Raw genomic sequence first — 22,199 nt, 5'->3', positions numbered from 1 at the left:
CAGAAAATGTTCGTACATGGGAAGGTGGAGGATATAGTGTCCGGGGGGTAGTGAAAAATCTACAAAATTTCCCTTGTCTGGGGGGGGGGTAAACTTGTGCTTTTCCTGGGGTTAGATCTGCTGTCCAGGGGTCAAAAGTCATCATGTCCGGGAAATAAAGTTCCTCCATCCCCAATGTTCAAATTTTTTTTTGGAAAAGCCCATTCAATTAATTGGGCTTTGTAATTTGGAAAAGACACTAGTTACCCACGTAGATTCAATTAAAACCACTGCTAATTTAGTTTTTGTAAAAATATATTTTGTAACATTTGTTTTATTTTACATTTTATGCTCAAAGGCATCTCTTAAAATTCTTAAAATTTAATATGCATGAACTAATTTCAATGTTTTCGAATTCAGAAACTAAGATTTTTTGGAGGCAAAGTGTATCATAGTAGCGCACGATTAATATTTTCATTTGTGTAGAGATGACATTTGTGATTGTACTTTTTAAAGGTTTTGTTAAGGTTAAGAGTATTATCGTTTGCTTTATACTCATCAATTTTAATTTACATGCTTTTTTATATTGAATTGACACGTATGTGGAGCAAGATTGGTCAGAGAGAGGAAAAGAAATACATTTTTTTGTTTATATCAGCACAGTATGAACAGGCAGACACTGTCCTAATATGAAATATGTGTCTGATATGAAACGGGAGCACTTATGTAAAAACAAAACCTTTAATTTCTTCACCTATAAGTATTCTAACTATGTTATAATGTTTCAATAAATTATTTTTGTATTTTGTTACGTAAGCAAATTTAAAACTTTTCAAAAATACTTTTCCTGATCTTCTAGGTAAAAACATTAAAACACTTATCGCCGCACCTTTGCTAAATTTTTTTGGATAGACTTGAAAATTAATTCCAAATTTTTTATTTTAAAATTGCTAGGAGAAGAGTAGCGTAGACAGGAGAGGCGCAAAGTTTTGTGTAGGATAGCATATTTTTATGACACTGTAATTAACTTTTTATATTACGAATGGATGATAATAGTGTGATAGAATATGTTCTCCTAAACAAATTTTACGTCCCTCTTGTCTACGCTACTGGAGAAACCCAAGTTTTACTTTCCTAAAAATGTTTGAGGTATTTGAAATCTAGGGCAGCATAAATTCGTAATTCTTCTGTTTTAGATTCTTACCCAGGATTCTCCTGGTATCGACTTGTCGGCTTTTTAATCGTTACTAATTTAGTTGATTTATATAATTAGGGTTGTAATATAAATTTTGTGTAGCATCTAAAAACGCGATTCCAGGTGGCTGATTTTATAGCTTACTTTAATGGGATTACTTTTTCACGGGGATTAAATTTCGCGGTTGAGTTCATCCGCGAAATTTTAAGATTTTGCGGGGACTTAATTTGGCGGTTGGCACTATTGGGTGACAATATTTTCACGATTTTATGCCTTTTACTGTCAAATCATTCTTGTTGGTTGTTGTTGTATTATTTGCGCCTCTTTGATGCCAGTAACCATTCAAAAAGTATTTATTTGAGTTTTGTTTAGAAATATTTCGCGGAAAAGGCTCTTCAAAATTTCCATTAGGACTTAATTTCGCGGATGACACCCAAATTCGCGAAATCTGCGAAATTTATAATCCCCGCCAAAATTTATCCCATTGAAATAGATATTTTCCTTTTTTGTTCTGTTCTTCAATTTACTGCTTACTTTTGTAGCTATATTGAATGTCGTCCAAGAGGGAGTGAGCTTTTCAGAAATACTAAACTAATTGAGCAAGTTGAAGTAATTACTGCCTGGAATCTATGTACATAGTAATTTTCTTTTAATGTTTAATTGTTCTACCACTTTTCCCTTTATTTTCATGATAATTATACTATTCTATAATTGTAACGAGAAGATTTCCTAGTGTTTCTTTATTTCTTCAAGACCACTTTCGATACAGCAATATATACTATATGTACGCGTTTTTTAGAAAAAAACAAACTACACGCTTATCTTCTATAAGAATATCAGGGTGAAAATTGGCCAAATCGTAAGAATACCCTAAGAATACCCTCTAGGGTGAATTTCACAGAATTTGATAAGAATACAGTCATTTTGTATTTGGTAACAGAAAAAACTGCTTCCTTTGTTAGAGATAAATTTAAGCTTTGAGGAAGAAATGTAATTTTAACCCAAATGTTGACTCAAAATGGCAAAACTCTCAAATTGATCATTTCTCGTGTTTGTAAAAAAAGTCTAAAAAAGTAAAAATACATTAAGAATATTTCACCCTCAATTTTGGCACTTTCTTAAGAATACTTGACCCTCATCCAAAGTACACTATTCTTATAAAAAAAGCGTGTTTAATTTTTATAAGAACATTTAACATTTTTGAGGCCTTGGTTCTTAACTTTTTTAGTTTTAAACAAGTTCTTAACATGTTCTTTATTTTCCTCGTTTTTTAGGAAATTCGGTTGCTTTAGAGTCCACAATGCCTTAACTTGTTCTTAATATATTGGTCATCGAAGCCTTATGTTCTTTATAGTCTGTCCGGTTATTAAAAAACGTGTAAACCATAACCTTGTACCTATAACATTTCGACATAATTGTTTGTTCATGAACTTTTTTGATTCATGTGTATTTTGATTAAAAAAAAGAAGAGAAGAAGAATCCATCCAAATTCTCGATGATATTCCCGGTGCTAAATTCTCGATAGAAACGCGTTAAGGAAAATATTTTACATAAGATTTTTTATCTTGGCGATATTGAGTAAAGGGACATGCCACTTGTCATTTGAGTTGAACATGAGAGTACAATAATTCTTGTGAAAGATAGGAAGAAGGGTGGGTGTATGACGTGGATTAAAAGAGACCAAACACTTGCAGTGCAATATCATGAGATGTGTCTGACAACGTATTCAAGTCAAGATTCGTTGCTTGGGGGCTTCCTAAATATTTGCTGACGAAGAACTTTCATTTGAAAACATAATACATTATTTGTTTTATAAGCTTCGCCGTCTTTCCAACTGACTGATTCGAAGAATTCTCTTTAGAGTTTTGCTTAACGCTTTCTATATTGTGATCTTAGTTGGATAATATTTGTTGGTTGTTTGTAAGTTTCTCTATCTCTCATCTTTTTACCTGAATTACCGTCGAATTATCGTCGTGATATTCTTTAAATCTTCTTTTGCAATTTTAGTAGCGGCGTTCTTTAGAAGACGGCGTTCTTTTCAGTATTTTAAATGATTATTTCAGTAGCGTAGACAGGGGGTGAAGATCGACCTGCGCAGGAGAGCAAATTTTAACGACAAAGTACTTACTTATTCTTGGTATAAAAACATGATTACTGTGTCGTGATTACTGATTAATGTTCCTTCACCCCTGTCTACGTTATTGTCTATTTTCAAAGATCTCTGGGTGCAAATTTTTAATGTTGATTTTTTTAAATGGATTCTATACCCCTATACCTAAAATGATGAAAGCTTTTTTATAAGATCTTTTAATGGTCTACTACTCAAGTTCCTTGATCTACTCATCCAATTATGATATAAAGCTTACGAGATAAAGGTTACTACCCTCTTACTGGCGTGAAACGTTTATTGTCTATTTTCAAAATCTCTGGGTTGCAAATTTTAATGTTGATTTTTTTAAATGGATTCTATACCCCTATACCTAAAATGATGAAAGCTTTTTTATAAGATCTTTTAATGGTCTACTACTCAAGTTCCTTGATCTACTCATCCAATTATGATATAAAACTTACGAGATAAAGGTTACTACCCCTCTTACTGGCGTGAAACGTTATTGTCTATTTTCAAAGATCTCTGGGTGCAAATTTTTAATGTTGATTTTTTTAAATGGATTCTATACCCCTATACCTAAAATGATGAAAGCTTTTTTATAAGATCTTTTAATGGTCTACTACTCAAGTTCCTTGATCTACTCATCCAATTATGATATAAAACTTACGAGATAAAGGTTACTACCCCTCTTACTGGCGTGAAATGTGCAAATTATCCCCCGGGGGGGGACACTCAAAGTAAATGATCTACGTGCGGGTATTCCCTTGAGAGAGAGACTAAACATACACAAAAAAATGAGGATCACAGCGGTATATTTTCCAAGGTTCCCAAAGTGCACTGTAAGGGTCGAAATAAGCAAAAATGAGAAAAATTGCACTGAAAGGGTGTAAAATTTCGAAAATCTGACCATATTTTGCCTGAAAAGGTCAAGAACTTTCAAGAAAATACACCGTAAGGGTCGATTTTTCGCTCAAATTTTGCAAAATTTTCTCTGCACTGTAAGGGTCCGATTTCAAAAGCCTAATTTTGGGCCGCACGTATGGTCGTTTTTGAATCGAGTGCCCCCCCCCCTCCCGGGGTTACCATAATAGGAAACAGAATACGATAGTTTTTTGAAAGATAATGTATTAGGTTATAAATGGAAAACATTTTAAGATTATGATTATCGTTTCACTTGGTTGAAGGACACGATAGAATACTTAGAATTTAGAAAGAAAATTCGAATAAACACCCTGTTTTTTTAAACGCCCGCTCGAATAAACGCGGCCCCTCCTTGAATAAAAAATATTCAATGAACGCCCCCTTAAATATATACGCCCCCTTCGAATTAACGCCTCCACCCTAGGAGAAAACCTAAATATGTGTTGAATAATTGTATTCTTTCAGTATTCAAACTAGTTTTAACCCATTTTTACATCTCTAAAACTTTTTGAACTGAAAGAAAACGAAAAGGCAAAGCAGGGTTACCAGTCGCTTTATTGAAGTGACCTTAGTTCAAGATTATTCAATAAACGCCTTCTTCTTTTGAACGCCCCGAAAAACGCCCCTCCTAAAATCAAAAAAAAACTTAATAACGCCCGAGGAGTTTATCTATAGTAATAAGCTATGGCAAAATCTTTTCCCTAGGGTTGATTTTTGTTCCATTGAACATTTTAGACCATCAAATCTTCTCTCTAAGTGACTGGGAAAATCTTTAATCAAAAAAAAAAACAGACTGTAGGGAAAACAAACTTTAAATATTGAGTAAAAGATCGAATAGAATGTTATCTTTAGCCTGAGACTACATTTAACAAACTGCATTATGGGAAGTCTATTTAAAATCTTTACAATCTAGAGAAACTAATTTGGAAAATATATACAAGGAAACCTTCGGGAAACTAATATTGCTTGACACATGTAGATTAATAGGAAAAACATAGTATTTACAAGTCCGTTAAAGATGGTCCCAGAAAACTTATTAAAAATCTTATTAAAATCCTTTTATTAAAAAAATTAAGCCATATGGTGGTTATTATCATTCTTAAAAGTGAAAAAGAAATTTTTCGTTTAATCTGAGTTCGAAATACAGGGTGGAAAGTCTACTACTTTTGAGTTATCACAGGAAAAAATCTTAAAATCCCAGGCCTGGGAAATGGCCATTTTCAGGGTGGGAAAGTTTGCATAAAAATTTTCCCAGGGTTGTAAAATGGTCAAAATCCCCCCCGAAATTTAATCGAAATATGTAATCATTAAAAAATCTCAGGGCTAAAAAAATCCCACCCAGAAAATGACCATTTCCCAGGCCTGGTATTTTAAGATTTTTTTTCCTGCGTACTCATATCAGAAAGTCTAATGTAATAAATTTACAGTGTAGTATAGTTACAATGAATTTCATTTCTTTAAACAATGCCTGGAAATTAATTTCAGTATACGCTTTTTTATAAGAACCAGTAAATTATAGCTAAGGGCTCGGTAGACCCTATTTCCTTTACCACTTTGTAACATAAGGAAATTTTAGCCTAAGGGCTCGGCTGTTCTTATTTTTCTTCGTTTTCAGTCTTGAATTTATTTACTTTAATGACTTTAAAAGAGACTTGAAACCAGCTTTTTAAAGCTATTTCTAAGATCTGAGGTTTGAATTGTTTTTAATTTGTTCTTATATAAAATTGATCTTATATAAAAAAAAAACGTGTATAATGTAAAAATCATATTCTGTCAGCCTAATACACGTTGTTTTCAATGGTGGCGTGGATAGTTGAATATGCTATTCAAGATATTTGAAGCAGTGACAGCAAAACGTTCTTGAAAAATTTAATTATTTAGGAATCATTTAACGCGGAAATTTTTCATTTGAATTCATAACATGCCAAACTTCACAATAAATATTTCGATGTTTTGGCAGACTAAACTAACTTTGATGTTGTCATTTTTATTAAATTTTTTTACTTGATACTGTTAGTCGTTGAACGGCAAGAGGGTGATTTATTGGGGGGAGAGGGTTATTACTTCGTAAATCTATTTTCTTCTCTGTTTGAAAAATAGTTTGGAGAGACTACCCTGAGGATCTACGATCATCACAGTACAGAATGAGCGATTTCTGTAAAGCCCAAAGGGCTAGATAGTGTGCTTTAAGCTTTTCCAACCAGTGAATATCGTAAAAAATATTGCTGCTATCGTTTTCTAAAACATGCGAGGCTTTCGACTGGTCAAGCGCTGAAATTTTATTGTATTACGTAGGTAGGATTTCCTACCTAGCCATCTATCCACGGCACACTTTTCACGACACACTATCTACCTCTTCGGGCTTTACAGAAATCTTTGGTATGTGCAGCAAAAGAATTTTAAAATGGCAACCTTGCAGTGCGTTAGAAAATCAGTATATCTAATTTCATTGCATAGTTCACAAATTTTAATCATTGATGGTATACTGTAGAAAGAACGTTTTTTACGAACAAAGCACTATCATCAATATCAGAATCATCTCAAATTTTGTACTCGTGTGGCGCAGAAGTGGGAGAAAAAGTCGTTATTTCTTTTGTAGAACACATTTATTATTTATAAGAACACCTGCCTCAGATTTAGGCCCTCTGAGCAATAGTTTAAAATAATAGAAATCTAAGAACAATCTCAGACTTAGCCAAAATTTACTGGTTCTTACAAAAAACAAGCGTGCTAAATGATATCCACGAAAATGGCTTATAGTAATTTACGGAATAAAAGTCCGACTTTTAATTTTGACAGAATTTTATTCCGCAAATTACTAATATACGGATTCCTTAATATCTCTTGAACAGATAGAGGTATCCTGTTCAAATTTCACACATGTCTTTACAATGGACCAATGCTGCTACCTGCAAATTTCGAAAATAGGAGACCGTAATTACGGCTAATAAGGGATTTAGTGCCTTATTGATTACGAAAACTCCGCAAATTACTATTCTAGGGAATTCTCAAATAACTTTCGAACCGTTGTATATCATAAAATGAACTTTGGCACGTATCTTAGTATTCGTAAGACCCTGCTTCATGCCAAAAATCAGATCTGTAGTACGTTGTTGACGGGAGTTACATAAGAAAAACGTAAAATCACGTAGCAACCCTATAACCGTTTACCCACCAAAACTAAGAACTGTTCTAAATCAAAGAGAAATTCGACCAAGCCTAAATTTGGCGTGAACACGTAAGGTATGTATGAAAATCCTCTCTAAAAAAATCAATTCCTCTATTCGACGTAAAAAGAAGATACGTAAAAGAAAAACGTAATGTGACGTAGTGCAAAAAAAGTCTGTGTATCTCTGCAACAAATAAGTTTCTCTTCATGAAAATTTGCACAAGAAAGCCCCATTGTAACAAAAACTCACTTGCAAAATTTCAGACCAGAGTCAGACGAAAATGTTAGGAGGTACGTTATTATTTCACTTTTTCTTCTTGTTAACCATAGTTCGGATACTTTGAAAAATACGTTGTAAGCTCTCGTATCTTTCCTTGTTGTCTACAACTGACTGTCTAAAACCCTCGATGTGTTGATGTAACCAAATACATTAGAACAGCAATTTTCAATTGTAGAATATGACTAGCCATGATCACTTATTCGCTAATTAAATAAAAATTAGAAATTAAAGTACTATAGAAAATTGACAACGGGACGCGATATGGGCAACCGGTCGAAGATGAAAGAAATCTTGATGGTATGGGTTACAATCATATGTTCTTCTTGTATACATGCTCATCCGTAAGTAATTTTTTACTCACTCACTTCACTGACAGCCTAGGCTAAAGTAAGGCTCAGCATTGACTTCCAAGCCCGAAGGGCTAGACTCAAGACTCTTGGATTAGATCAAAATTAGATCAAAAGTTTGATGCCCCCAATAAGGTCCACACACCTGACCGTGATAGTCATAAGAACCATCTATAGAAAATCGCAAAGGACTGAAAACATTGAAACATCATTTCCAGCATTATTTTTAACAGTTTAAAACCTGCAGTAAACCCTTCGCGTATCTGGAGGTCGCATGCGCGAATCAAGATTCTTTTTTCATTGTTACTCTTCTCTCCTTTTCAGATGTATACTGTTCAAACAGACGTGAGTATTTGTGATGGCGTTTACTCAAAATCCAACATACACATGCCAGGCTTTTTTCCCGATCAAGAGACCTAAACGCATTCTAGAACCCTGGCATTTTATAGTAAAACACAACCCTGTTTTATAGAGAAAACAAAAAATTTTCCTTTTTTTTTGTTATACTGTTGGTGAGAATGCCAGGTTACCCCGACGTTTTGAAAAGTCCATCAGCTTCATCTATCTTTATAAATATACCATAAAGATTCGACAATACTAAATAGATAATGCGATACGCTAGTCTGTTTCTTTTGTATAAACCTGGTATTTCAGACACGTTCTATCGGACACGGCAGTCCCCGTGCAAGAAGTTTTGAAAATACCCCTGAATACACTCGAATTCCCATTTTTGGTTAAGTGTTTGCATTCGCCGAACCAGATTTTTTAAGGATTAAAATGTACATAATGTAAAAGAGGCGCTGTGGTATAGTGGTCATTGACTTTGGTTGATTCACAGGCGACTGAGGTTCGATTCCCACTCGCAGCGGTTCACTTGGCAAGTGAATAAACCTTCGCCCGGGTCAACCGATGTCATGTGAGGGGAATTGGGTAGTCAGTCCAAGGTGCTGACGGGGCGCTCATTGAAACCGTCTATAGTTGCGAAAATAAACAACTCAACCAAATAGAAATAGAAATAGAAATAGAAAAAACTTACACTAGTTTTCTTCTCGTTATTTCAGTGCATCTTTGGTCATCTTCGATTGTACCTCCAAGAATCTTCCGGACATTCCTGATGATTTACCGAGAAATGTCACCGATTTGTAAGAACCATAGACCTGAAAATAAACATTCGTAAAAGCTTAAAGTTTGTTTGGAGCGAAATTATTGTTTCAATCATGGTCGAAATATATTGAGAATTCCGGTTATTTTAACATTTTTCAAGATTTAAAGTTCCGGCGAGAAAGTCGATTTTGGGCCATCTATTTAATTTAATCGAATATTTCAATTTGGGAGGGGTTGGTAGACTTCCAGGCTATATTCTGAGCCTTATTGGACTATTTTTGAACTTTTGGATCCTCAGATCGTAAGTCTTAAGTCTAGCGTTAAAACTCTACACTTAAGAGCCTACTTAAGAGCACTTACAAATCGATTGTGGTTTCAAAAATTCCTTTTTCTCAAATATCATGACCTTCATTGAAAACAGCAAAAAGTCCCAATGGGTTAAGTCCTAGTCAGCCGGTAATTATTCATCTACCATATCAATAATTCGCCCTTCTCTGAACAAGTGACAAACAGTAAGGATTAAATAGGGACAGATATGTATCTCAATCTTGGTCCTCTTTAAGACTCACAAACAATCGACTTTAACTTTCAACTCTGTATCCATATATCACATTTCAGGCATTTATCTTACAATCGCATCACGAATATTGATGGAAATGTTTGGAAGAATTACACATCATTAAGATACATGTAAGATAAATCCGGGAAGGGGGTACTTGGGTAAAATGGGTGTTGAGCACTGACATTTATATACCCTAGACCAAGCTTCTCAATCCCGGCCAGGCAAAATCTTTGATCAGAGCTTTTTAAAAAGTGGTACCTTAATGGTGGCACTACTCAATAGCGGTGTAAATGCATCGAGAGCGTTAGATCTACTTTCTGTCCAAAACTTTGGATGATGTAGCACCGTTAACACTGCAATGGCTTCTTTGCGGGTACCAACTTTCAAAAAAACTTCGATCTAAGATGGCGGATATAGCTTGGTCCAGGGATATATAAGGGTCAGTGGTGTTGAGTATGTGCGAGCTATAAGGGTCCCTTTTTTAAACCCTCAAAATCCTCTCGAAGGGGTACAAAAAACGATAAATTAGCAATTGCTTCTCTGAAAGAGTCCTTAAAATAACGAAATATGAAATAGTTTCTTAAAGGGTCGCAAAAACGTTGAAATTCAGTCTCTCAAAGGGCCGATTTTCCATTTTTAGCTCGTACATACCTCGTCGACTCGCAAACCTACTAGTACTATCCCCCTTAAATCAAAACATTTGCTTTTATATTTTTCACTGCTTTTGCAAGATCACAAACCACCTAAATTTTATAGATTGGTGTTACGTCTGGTCGACTAAAGGGAAATTTTAGCTGAGCCCCCGGGCTTATCTTAGAAGCCACAATATTGGTTTTATACGCGCCATAAGTAATGAAATTGAATAAGAAGATTTAAGCATAAAAATTACGAAAAATCATAAAGAGTCAACATCCTAACTAATTTATGCAACACTCAAATTTTTAACGATTTCAGACAGGTAGACAGAATGATATTAGACTTTGGGGCTTTTAAAGACAATGAAAGGTATTAGAAATTAACAGCTTGCTATGCTTAAATTCTTAAATTATTCCTCAATTTTTAAATTTCAGAAATTTGGATTACAATCCCATTACAAGTCTCCCAAATGGTGCTTTCTCAAACATGCCAAAACTGGAAGAAATGTAAGAGTGTCAATTATAGAATTTAAAGGCCAATGAATATACTGGGAAATTTAAGTTATGAGTCAGAACTTCCTATCAAAATTAAATGATTCCTATCAACGATATTAGAACAGGCTCTGGTAAAACAACAAAGCTAAAAATAAAGTAAAAAATAAACAGTCACGCTAAAAAGTCATGTAAAAACCCTATAAGCCTATTGATACATCCCTGTAATTTTTTTTACCTTGAGAGTGGCAGGGCAAATTCCTTATTGCCTAAAATTGCTGTTTTAGAAAATCATGAAAAGTTTAATATTTGCGAGGCAGCAGTAAAGCGAGAACTAATTTTGGCATTTCGCTAAAGCTCGCCACATTCGCCAAGGTAACCACGTAGAATATATGCTTAACACACGGGTCACTGTACAAACAAGCAAATTCATAATTCAACTTACACATTTATAGACACATTTCAAGTGCTCGAATCGGTCAAGTTAATAAAGAAGCATTCAAAAATTTGGCGAACCTGAAACTTTTGTAAGTTAGTTTTTTATTGGCTTAATTCGGCAACATAAAAAAAATACTTTGAATTTGGACCCATAGTCAAGTTTAAGAAAGGTTTTACTATCACGACATTACCTTCCTTCATGAATCGTAATAGCAATTTAAAATCATTTTTTAGACATACGAACATGGTATTGTTACCAAGAGGCCTTGATCAATAAATTGCCCGCTTTATTCTTTTTATACGCTACGTCGTATCTTTCTTCGTTTCGAGCGTAAAACTCCTACTCTAGTAAGGCCTAATAGCCTATTGTCTAGACTATTCTTTTTACTTCTTTCCGTTTTTCCCACAGGAGCTTGGAATATAACCAATTGGAAACCATCAGAGAAAATGACTTTGAAAACATACCTTCGCTTGAAGAGATGTAAGAAAATTAACAGACACCTTAAAAGCTTTTTGTTGAATATTTTTAAGAGAATCTGATACCAAAATAAATCTTGGCTGATGCCAAAATAAATCTTAGCTGGTTTAAACTTTTTTGAATTAGACATTTCTATAAGGGATTGTTACTTGAACCTTATTCGAATTAAAGAAGTTCGAGTTATGAAGACTCCATAACTCGAAAAAATGCCAAAAATTCTATTTATTCCAATAATAATTCTCATCTTTTCATTTCAGTCGATTGACAGGCAATCGGTTGTCAACAATCAATGAAAATACATTCAAAAGCTTGTCAAATCTGGAGATACTGTAAGCTGATACACGCTTTTTTTATAAGAATAACTTCTATAAGAATATCAGGGTGAAATTTCAGAGTTAAAACAATAGGCCTATTGTTTAGAGCAATAGAAAAATAAGAATAATGCTCAACCTCAGCCAAAGTACACTATTCTTATAAAAAAACGGCCTCACCCACCCGGTGTCATAAACTACGCTCATACTACAGCGAACCTTATATGTCACACGTCATAATTATTTCAACTAGGAAATTGAAGGAGTTCCAATCCCAGAGCTCATTTCGTAATTATTAATTAACTTGCAATAGAGCAATTAACGCAAAGGAGGATGGGATTGCAAGTCGTACAAACGAATAACATAAATTTATGCAGATTTGTTACTATTTTTAGATTCGGTGTGTTGCGCTATACATGGCATGAAAAAGAGGAACTGCTGAGGCTTTCATATAATGGGGGAATTTCAAGTTTTCTCCAACACACTACAACTTATTCAGATTTTGAAAATATATGTTTGTCTCTTAGATATCTCGACCTCAACCGAATCACAGAGCTTGGCAATGATACGTTCAAAAACCAAGGGAAATTGCAAAAAATGTGAGCATTTTACACTTTCATATGAAAGAAAACATTTTAAAAATATCTTTCGGCAGGTGACCAACAGGTGACAAGCAGGTGTGGTGACAAAGAAACTAGGCTAGACTAAGGATAATTTTACTGCAGAATGAAAGAAAACCTGAAAAGTCTGTTTTGAATGTTTTCGTAATTTTTGGTGGGTAATTTCATACTTACTAACTCCGACTACTTGACAAAATTAAATTGAGAGCCTCTAAAAAAATCCTCTTTCAATAAAATGTTAAAATTCCAATTATATTTCAGCCACTTGGCGAGCAATAAATTGACGAGAATACCAACGTCGTTAAGCAAACTCAAGGCCATCACCAAACTGTAAGCTAAGTGTGTTAGGAATTTATCTTTTTGAAATAATCCTTAACAATGATTCAATGATTTAAAGTCAGATTGAAATCGACCGAATTTCAAAAGAATATCCGAATTGCATTCTTGCTTCTTTCTGTTGTCAATTATATTAACCCAAAACGAATTTTTTGATAATTTTTGAATTATTTATCCAATTGACTTGAAATTTTATATTTTTGCTTGAATTTTGATGGGACAAGAGACATTTGGGCATTTAGAATTAATTTTTTGCCACCTGTTGGTATTGTATATTTTACAGACCGGCCTTAAAATAATCTTTTCGCCTAAATCAGCCCAGGATCTAGAGATTGGAAAATGCTATTGACTTGAAATTTTGACGAGTGTTTAGGTACTGATAATACAAGCTTGTAGCAAAATTTCAGCAAAATCGGAAGGGCGACAATGCTGAAAGTGAGCATTTCGGGTAAAATACAGACCTGTCTGTAAAATACCAACTGTTCACGTGACTGACTTGAATTTTTGCACATTGTCTTAGATGGTCAATATCTATCACTATTGAAAATTTCGAGACAAAAGCTCTAGTAGTTCTTGAGTTTCCGTAGTTGGTCAACGTGTATTTTACAGACCAAAGTCTACAAAGTACCAAATACTTATGGAAACGGATTTTTTCTGTTACTTGTCTTTTTTATTTGACAAATCAGCCTTCAGGAACAATTTTCAGTCAAATCGAACGAGTCAATCAGTCAATACATGATTTTGGTCAAGTGAACATTCTGGTCTGTAAAATACCAACCAGACAGGTGGCTATTGATCCCTATTTGAAATAACTTTGATTCAAGAAACTCTGAAACATACCTTTAAAAAGTGTTTTTAGCAAAAACCTGAAACCCATTTTGTTGCCTTGGACCTGAACGCAGCAGGTTTTGGCTATCAGACTATAGTAGAACCACTTTTCTTTCAGGGACCTAAGTTACAACTCATTCACAGAGTACCCTGCATTCGAGCAAATGGAAAAGTTAATCGAGCTGTAAGTTTGAGAAATATTAATACCTTATTGGATTAATTTTTGCGAGATTTAATCTCCCTTTTTCGCAACTAGAAGTAAATATCGCGAGGTTTTCCTTTTAAGCGATGAGAAAAAAGTACATTTCGTGATGATCGTTTGAGAATGTGGTCTTGCGAAGCTGAATCCACACAAAACCATCTTCAACTGATTTTTGCCTGATTCCTGAAATTTTAGCCCCACAGAAACAAATCAGATTAAAGTGATAAACTTTCAAACCAGAGTGCTTGTGTTCTCTTCGTCATGATAAATTCTATTGGTTAATTTCAATGTAAAAAAATGACTTCATATTTGAGGGAGTTCTAATAAGGGCTCTAGGTAAAGCTCCCTTCGTAAAGGTATAAAAAATAACGCCATATACCGTTTTGTGTGAAGGATCATCCCCCACGAAAAGCATGCCAAGTCAAAAAGTCAAAAGTCAAAAACAATTTAAAAATTATTAACATTTATTTACAGTGATTTGATGGGATGCAAGATAGCAAATGTCGACAAGGCTGCAATCGCAAAAACTCCAAAATTGCAAAAGTTGTGAGTTTTCTTAATCTTTATTAAACTTTTTAAATCTCGTAAAAAAATATAGAGAACAAGAATGAATAAAAGAGGCAAAACTCATTTGGAGTAGGAGAAGAAGTTTCATAAGAAGCCTCAATACACAGGTTGCAAAATTAAAGTCTGAAGACAAATCACGCACGCTTTTACTCGAAATTTTTATGTGCTTCTTACGTGATATTAATTTCCGATTGATTCGAATTTATCGACACTAATAAAGTCATCAGCTGTAAGTTGTAAAGCAAATAGCATGGAAATAAAATCACGTGAACACGTTTTGACTGCATTGATATGATTTTGCAACCCGTCTAATGAATTGAACAGGTTTTCATTAATTTCAAATTTTTCAAATATCGATTTCTTGAAAATTATAGGAGATTGAACCGAAATCAATTGAGCAAAGTTGGGAATGTATTTAACGAATTAACCGAATTGAAAGAATTGTAAGTATTTAACATATTTCAAAATATCTAAAAAAGAGGTGTTTACTTTAGTGGAATAAATTTTCGCGGGCATTAAAGTTCGCGTATGGCATTATCGGGAGACAATGTTTTCATGGTTTTGCGTCTTTTCACTGCCAAATTGTACATACTGGTTGTTGACATACGCATTTTCAGCGCTTCTTTGATGCCAGTTAAACATTTTGAAAAGATGTTATTTGACATTTTTGGGGTTTTATTCAAAAGAAATTCGCCAATAAGACCTTTCCAAATTTATATTTGGACTTAATTTCGCGGATTACACTCAAATCCGCCAAAACACAGCCAAATTTAATCCCCACGAAAAAAATTTTTACCCCAGGTGAAAATAAAAAATGTAGTGTTTCCGGAATGCGGGTGAAGGAAAAAAGCTCTTATGTGGCCGGCCGGAAAATTTTTTTTTGCTATATTTGATAACACGAAATAGAACTTTAAAGATAACTTTTATGTACAAACAGTATGAAGTGACCCCTGAATACTAATGTATTAACTACTAACGAACAAAACTTGATTTACAAGCGGAAATATCTAACCAAACGACGTTTGATAGCTTGAACAGTCAACTTGATTTTCTTTATGTTGAACCATATAGATGAACCCATAGTCTGCGGCCGGGTCAGAAAAAAAAATTTTTCACCCGGCCGGCCGATTTCCGGAAACATTACATTTTTTTATTTTCACCCCATTAAAGTATTCGGAGCTGGAGTGTAAATGTCAAATATGAAATGATGGCTAATATGACAGGCAATAACATCTTGCATTTCCCTTTAGAATTTTACTAGGTAACAAGATAGAGAAGTTAAACCCAAACCAGTTCAAAGGGTCAAAGAAGCTGGAAGTATTGTAAGTTTCCTTTACTATATTCGAAAAAACCGTAATAAAAGTTTTCAAGGTTAAATCTTACGCCGTCCGAATGATTTTAGTTTTTTTGAAGTAAGCTTCTTAATCTTCACTCGTCTATTTAAATGGAATTTAATGCCTAAATTTTTTTTCCGAACAAACGGCAGTCCCGTGGAAATAGGCGCTGATCGAGATTTAATCAAAAGATTTTGAAACATATTAACGATTAACCTTCCATTATTTCGTTAATAGGAACTTGGGCAGGAATCAAATCAAATCAATTGATGTTAAAGCTTTCGAAGACGTTCAAAACCTAAAAGAACTGTAAGTATTATTCAGTTTTGAGTAAAAAAGATTTGGTGTCTCAATTTTACAATTATAAAATACCAGTAACAGACACGACGGAAGCTTTTCAAAACTGGTACGGCGAATGAGGAAATTTAAGCGATTTTACTGACGAAGAGGAGGGGTTTTAGTGAAATCTGGTACGGCACCCGACGTACCTGGCGTACCCGGTGCGTCGTGCATGAGTAATGGGCTTCAATTTCTTTCCAAAAAGTCTCTGAAGTCTATTCACTCGTCCTTGTTCTAATTTTATACAAATTTTTGGTGAGGTTACACACTGTTTACAAATGGGCATTTTGTTTTGTTTTCAAAGGTCACTTGTTGGGAATGGGCCGCTTGCATTACCAGAAAAAGTATTAGAAAATACAAGAATGTTGAAGACACTGTAAGTACATCCAAGTCAAATATACAAAAATCTATATTAAATATCTAATAGTTAATTCCAAGTTATACAGTCTTTTTGTTTTGTTTTTCAAATTTTCACTGTAGCACTAAATTGGACCATACGAAAAATAAAACATTGAAAAATAACGAGACAAACGATTTGTCCATAATCTTTCGATAAGGGTGCAGGTAAAGCTGGTGAAAAATTGCGATCTTTTAACATAAGCATGAAATTGGGAGCATAGACACTTCTTTCAAAGCCTTGCACCATTCGCCAACTCTAAAAGGACAATCATAGTTATAACTCTATTACCTATTTCAACAAACATTTGAAAGTTAAATATGACACTGGGCAATATAAGAGATTTCCAATCCTGGAAATATCATGAAAATATGATATTTCCATATACAATTTGAGGAAATATCTTATTTCATAATATTTCCAAATCTGAAACATCATATTTTCAAGATACATATTTCCAGGATTGGAAATTTCTTATTTTGCCCAGTGGAAAGGAAAAGGTTTTCAATGTGTTTTACAATTTCGTTATGATACTGAACCTTAAAATCAATTTTTGTTATCTTCAGGTACTTGAGTAAAACAAGCTTACGAGCACTACCAAAGACATTACTTGAAAATCTCAGAAGTTTGGAAAGTCTGTGAGTAGATTCTTTCGAAAAAAGCCCTCCCCCCCCAGCGGACCTTCAATTCACGCAATCACGCGATATTTTTTCGCAATTCACGCAAATTTTGTTCACGCAAAGCTTTCTAATTCACGCGTTTACGCAATTTCTTTTAAATTTTCACGCATTCGCGCAAGTAAAAAAGACAATTCACGCAATCACGCAAACTGCTGGGGGGCTTAATAAACCCAGTACTATTTTCAAGTGAGATTCTAGCATAAAGGTGGAACTTTCTTTCTTTGAATATCTATGCAATTCAACACAATTCAGAGATAGTAACCAGCTTATAATTTATTTCCCTTGCTTATCTCTAGGTACGTCAATGACAATGCCATTGGGAACCTTGAGGATGATGCACTTCACAGCCTTGGAAACCTCAAAATACTGTAAGAGTAACAAAAACCTTCTCCATCAGGGATTTAGTTATCATATTCTTTTGTAATAAAATCTAGACTGATTTAGACTGAAATTGTTCATTAAAACATACTTTTTGTTTCATATCCTAGACAATTGGACAACAACCAACTGAGTTCAATTTCAAAGAAACATTTTGCGAACAATAAACAACTGGAAGAACTGTAAGGATAATTTCATTTGATCAATTTTCATTCACTTTTTCACGATCTTTATGTGAATTCATGATATGCAACATTGCAATGTCTTCCACGAACCCAAACAGCTGATTGGTTGAAAGTGATGTATTGATTTATTTTACGTCACTTTTAACCAATCAACTGTTGGGTCCGTGGAAGACATTGCAATGGCGCATATCATGAATTAACGTGAATCTATGTTAGAATCTTTCGAGGGAACTTTATCTTAATTGTGTTGAACTTTATTTAGCTACGCTTTGAATACGACACTCCGATTTGCTAAAATTTGAAAAAGAAACTCCTCCCGCAAGGCACTATATACATCTTCAGAGAGTTCAAAGCCCGTAGAACAGACTCTTTCTTTCTCTTTCACAGTTATCTCAGTGAAAATACAAATTTGGATGATATCGACAAGAACGCATTTAAAGAGAACGGGAACCTAAGGCGCTTGTAAGCAAGTATTCTGTATTCATAATTATTCATTTTAGTTACTTAAGGGAACTTATTTGGGCGGGAACTAATTTTTATGGCGCGCCAAAGCGGAAATAAATAATATCTTTCATTTCGCGACACTATCTTTCATTTCGCGACACTATCTTTCATTTCGCGACACTATCTTTCATTTCGCGACACTATCTTCCATCTCGCGACACTATCTTTCATCTCGCGACACTATCTTTTATTTCATGACACATTTCGCGACACTATCTTTATTAAAACGACACTATCTGCTTTTTTAAAATGATACTATCTTTTTTTAAACGATACTATCTTTCCAAAAAAACATTATCTTAATTGAAACGATACTATCTTTTTTACAGGATACTATCTTTATTGTGGAAGTCGAGAAGTGCCATCGACAAAAAAATATTTCATTTTAGTAAAAAAAATTAAATTTAGAGAAAAATTTAGTTTTAGAAAAAAAAATTAATTTTAGGGAAAACATTTAATTTTAGAAAAAAAAAATTTTTTTCCAGAGAAAAAAGAGAAAAAAGAGAAAAACTTTTTGGCCCGATTCCTCTGTGCACACTTGCAACTTTCGTTTCCATGCTTCCTGGATTTGTGACTTTGTGAAAACCATCAGATGATTTTTTGCACATAGATGTCAATCCACAAACAATGCAAAGTTGACAGAACCAAATTTTGTTGAAGAAAAAACAATTATTTTGGGCAAATTTGGCCCAAAAACGACCCAAAAAAAATGCGTTTTTTAGTATTGAATATAGTACAGTAGGTAAAATGTTTTCTGATTTTTTGCATAAAAAAGTAGTTTTTATAAGCATAACTACTCAATGTTCTTAACTAAATAACTCTTCATGAAATATATTAATTTTTTTTTCTAAATTTAATTTTTTTTACTAAGATTGAATACTTTTTTCTAAAACTAAATATTTTTTTCTAGATTTAAATCTATTTAAATAGGAAAATAGTGTCGCGAAATGAAAGATAGTGTCGCGAAATGAAAGGTAGTTTCGCAAAATTAAAGATAGTGTCACGAAATGAAAGATAGTGTCGCGAAATGAAAGATAGTGTCGCGAAATGGAAAATAGTATTATTTCCGCTTTGGCGCGCCATAAATTTTGGCGAATTTGGCGAATTTAGACAAATTTCGCCAAAATTAAATATTTTGCTCACTCGCTAAAATTAAATTTTTTGGTATTTTACCCAAATGACTTCTTGAGTTCACAAAAAAAAACTTCAAATAACGCAAAATAGAACAGATTTACGCTGTCATTCGCCAAAATTAGTTCCCGCCAAAATTAAAAATATTCATCAATCGCCAAAATAAGTTCTCGCCAAAATTAGTTCCCACCAAAATAAGTTCCCTTAAGGTAGTGTCTTAATGAAGTTCAATCGAGCCCTTGGTATCTATTTTTTTACCTCATCTGAGTAAAAAACAAATTTGCCAAATTTAAATAAGACACTATTTCGAAATTGGTATAAATCAATACATGGTATTGGAAATCAACATTTTATTGGTCCTTCAGAAATGATAATAATTGACATCCTGTATTTCAGACACTTAAGGCAAAACAAAATCAACGAACTGGACGAACACATCTTCCAAAACCTTGTAAAGCTGACAGACCTGTAAGTATCCACAGACTGACAGCTTTAGGAGTACCGCCCTCTCCCGCCCTTCAAATAAAAACTTTTAGACTCAAAAATACTTAGTGTTGACGGGAGGGGTTCCAAAAGTCAACTAAAGTCTGCTAAAGTTAGATTTTCACCAAGTTCAACTATCCTACATTTTAACTAACTACACGCAAAAATTTGATGAATTTTTTTGTCGAAATTTCTTTGAAACGAGCAAACATCCCAATCTTCAGGCTGTTCAAGTGTTATCAAGATTTAACTCAAACTGTAATTTTTCTTTCAGGAATTTGAAAAAAAATAAGGATATCAAAAAACTGAAGTTCAATTTGTTCCGATACAATGAGAAGCTTGAAAGAATGTAAGTCAAATCTTCATATATATTACAAGAATAATACATTTCAGGCTCAAATCTTTGAAAAACTTAATCCCTTCCCTTAGGAAATGTTGAAACTCAGTTTAGAGAATTTCAAACATTACTAAGGTATTGTTTTCACGCAAACTTAAAATAAAGATTTTTTTGTTTTATAGTGATTTGACGGACACGCAGATCGACAAGCCAGTATCCCCCATTACTTTTGAGCGTCAAACAAAATTGCAATCCCTGTAAGTTTGAAAAGTTTGAATCCCATCCTCAGTGTTTTGTTTGCTTTTACTTTAACCGAATAAGATTAAACGCGAGCCGAAAATTCATGATATTCTTTTTATTTAATTCCACATGAATTCAATTTCATGTGTGCATGGAACCAGCTAAAAATAACCCTATCCCAGCTGGCACACAACGTTGTTTCGACGTTTTTCTAACGTTTACAACGTCCATATAACGTTAGAAAAACGTTAAAACAACGTTGTGTGCCAGCTGGGATAGGACAATTTGAAGATTTCAAAGTATCTAATCTTAGAATCGCACTAAGGTCAGAGAAAGCCCTTTAATAGATATTTGTTAACATAATTCTTTTTAGTCGCGGAGATTTCCCTATGTATTGCACGTACACTAGTTTAAATCAAATGAAGAGACTACGAAAGAGAAATATCTTGAAAGATGATCGTTTCAGATGTCAAGGGAAACCAGATATACCAAATAGTGCAGCTCTGGAAATAACCAGTATCATGAACGAATACTTCAGTGAGTTGAACTAACATTGATTGACACACTTTCGTGTCACAGACCCCCACTAAATTAATATTATGGCTGTGAAAAATAGAACTTTTGACCCCTTAAACCCATTCAACGAAAGGCTTATTGATATTGTTTTTTTACCCCCATCGTATCACAACTTCAGTGGGTAACATATTGTCACCGGTTACCGAGACAGGAATATTAAGACCCTTGCGATTCAATCGCTTTCAATAATATAAGATAAGCTAGAAAATAAGATCAGATGGGAAAAGATAATCTTCGATCTTAGACTACCACAGAACAATCCTGAATATTGATGTTTTATTGTTTTCAATAGCGGAAGAGGAAAATAAAAAACATTCTACAATGGAAAAAGGTAAGGTCTTTAGAATATACTGCCAGAATTCGGGATGAATAACCAACTGACTCGTACCAAGGAGTGATACTTGCACTCGTCAGGTGCTCAAAAATGGGAAGAAAAGTACGGAAACTCTTATGGAACTACTACTATAATCACAAAACTTACTATCAATACACCAATTAAACCTTGAAGCGCGAGGAGAATAGGTTCACTGACCAAGCTATATTCGCCATCTTTTATCGAAGTTTTTTTTTGAATTGGTAGCCGCAAAGAAGCCATTGCAGTGTTAAAAATTTTAACGTCTAACGGCGCTACATCATCAAAAGTATTCGAGGGAACGTAAATCTAATCTATCACTTTTTAAAAAACTCCGATCAAAGATTTTATTTGGCCGGGATTGAGAAACTTGGTCCAGGGATAATAAAGGTCAGTGAATAGGTTCGAGTTCAACAGGAAGATTTGACGTCAAAATGCCTGAAGTTATTGCATTGATATTCTCATAAAAGAAAAGAATCTTGCATCATTTCCCCCATCAGACCTCTCAAAAGCTGACTGCACTGTTAAGGGGGTGTTAATTGTATTCATGATATGCACCCCTGGAGAGTCTTTTAAGAACTTTTAAAATTTTCCACCCAATACGTCACTTAAACAATTGAAAAAGTGACGTATTCATGATATGCACCACTGGAGAGTCTTTTAAGAACTTTTAAAATTTTCCACTCAAT

At 34.0% G+C, this 22,199-nt stretch overlaps 1 protein-coding gene across 1 annotated transcript; it reads left to right on the top strand.

The window, feature by feature from the left end:
* The first annotated feature begins 7,915 nt into the window (after positions 1-7,915).
* LOC136812708 (insulin-like growth factor-binding protein complex acid labile subunit) lies at positions 7,916-21,764 on the top strand. Its single transcript, XM_067069233.1, has 26 exons — positions 7,916-7,995; positions 8,326-8,346; positions 9,063-9,143; positions 9,724-9,795; positions 10,738-10,809; positions 11,250-11,321; positions 11,642-11,713; positions 11,968-12,039; positions 12,549-12,620; positions 12,903-12,971; positions 13,924-13,989; positions 14,482-14,553; positions 14,949-15,017; positions 15,825-15,896; positions 16,146-16,217; positions 16,552-16,623; positions 17,211-17,282; positions 17,621-17,692; positions 17,813-17,884; positions 18,275-18,349; positions 19,919-19,990; positions 20,280-20,354; positions 20,525-20,599; positions 20,956-21,119; positions 21,451-21,489; positions 21,739-21,764. Exons 1-26 carry the CDS (start codon positions 7,916-7,918, stop codon positions 21,762-21,764), a joined length of 1,848 nt encoding a protein of 615 aa, XP_066925334.1.
* Positions 21,765-22,199: the final 435 nt, after the last annotated feature.

This window comes from Clytia hemisphaerica, unplaced genomic scaffold, assembly GCF_902728285.1.
Source record: "Clytia hemisphaerica strain Z4C2 unplaced genomic scaffold, Clytia hemisphaerica genome assembly, whole genome shotgun sequence".
NCBI lineage: Eukaryota > Metazoa > Cnidaria > Hydrozoa > Leptothecata > Clytiidae > Clytia > Clytia hemisphaerica.
Note: the sequence above shows the minus strand (reverse complement) of the source record. Positions and strands in the feature narration are given on the sequence as shown.

Bases quoted from the DNA above. Each gene is read 5' to 3' on its own strand.
- LOC136812708 (XM_067069233.1), top strand. From the start codon at position 7,916: ATGGGCAACCGGTCGAAGATGAAAGAAATCTTGATGGTATGGGTTACA. The intron at 9,796-10,737 runs GTAAGATAAATC...TTTAAATTTCAG, and splicing joins TACACATCATTAAGATACAT to AAATTTGGATTACAATCCCA. The intron at 11,322-11,641 runs GTAAGTTAGTTT...TTTTTCCCACAG, and splicing joins TTGGCGAACCTGAAACTTTT to GAGCTTGGAATATAACCAAT.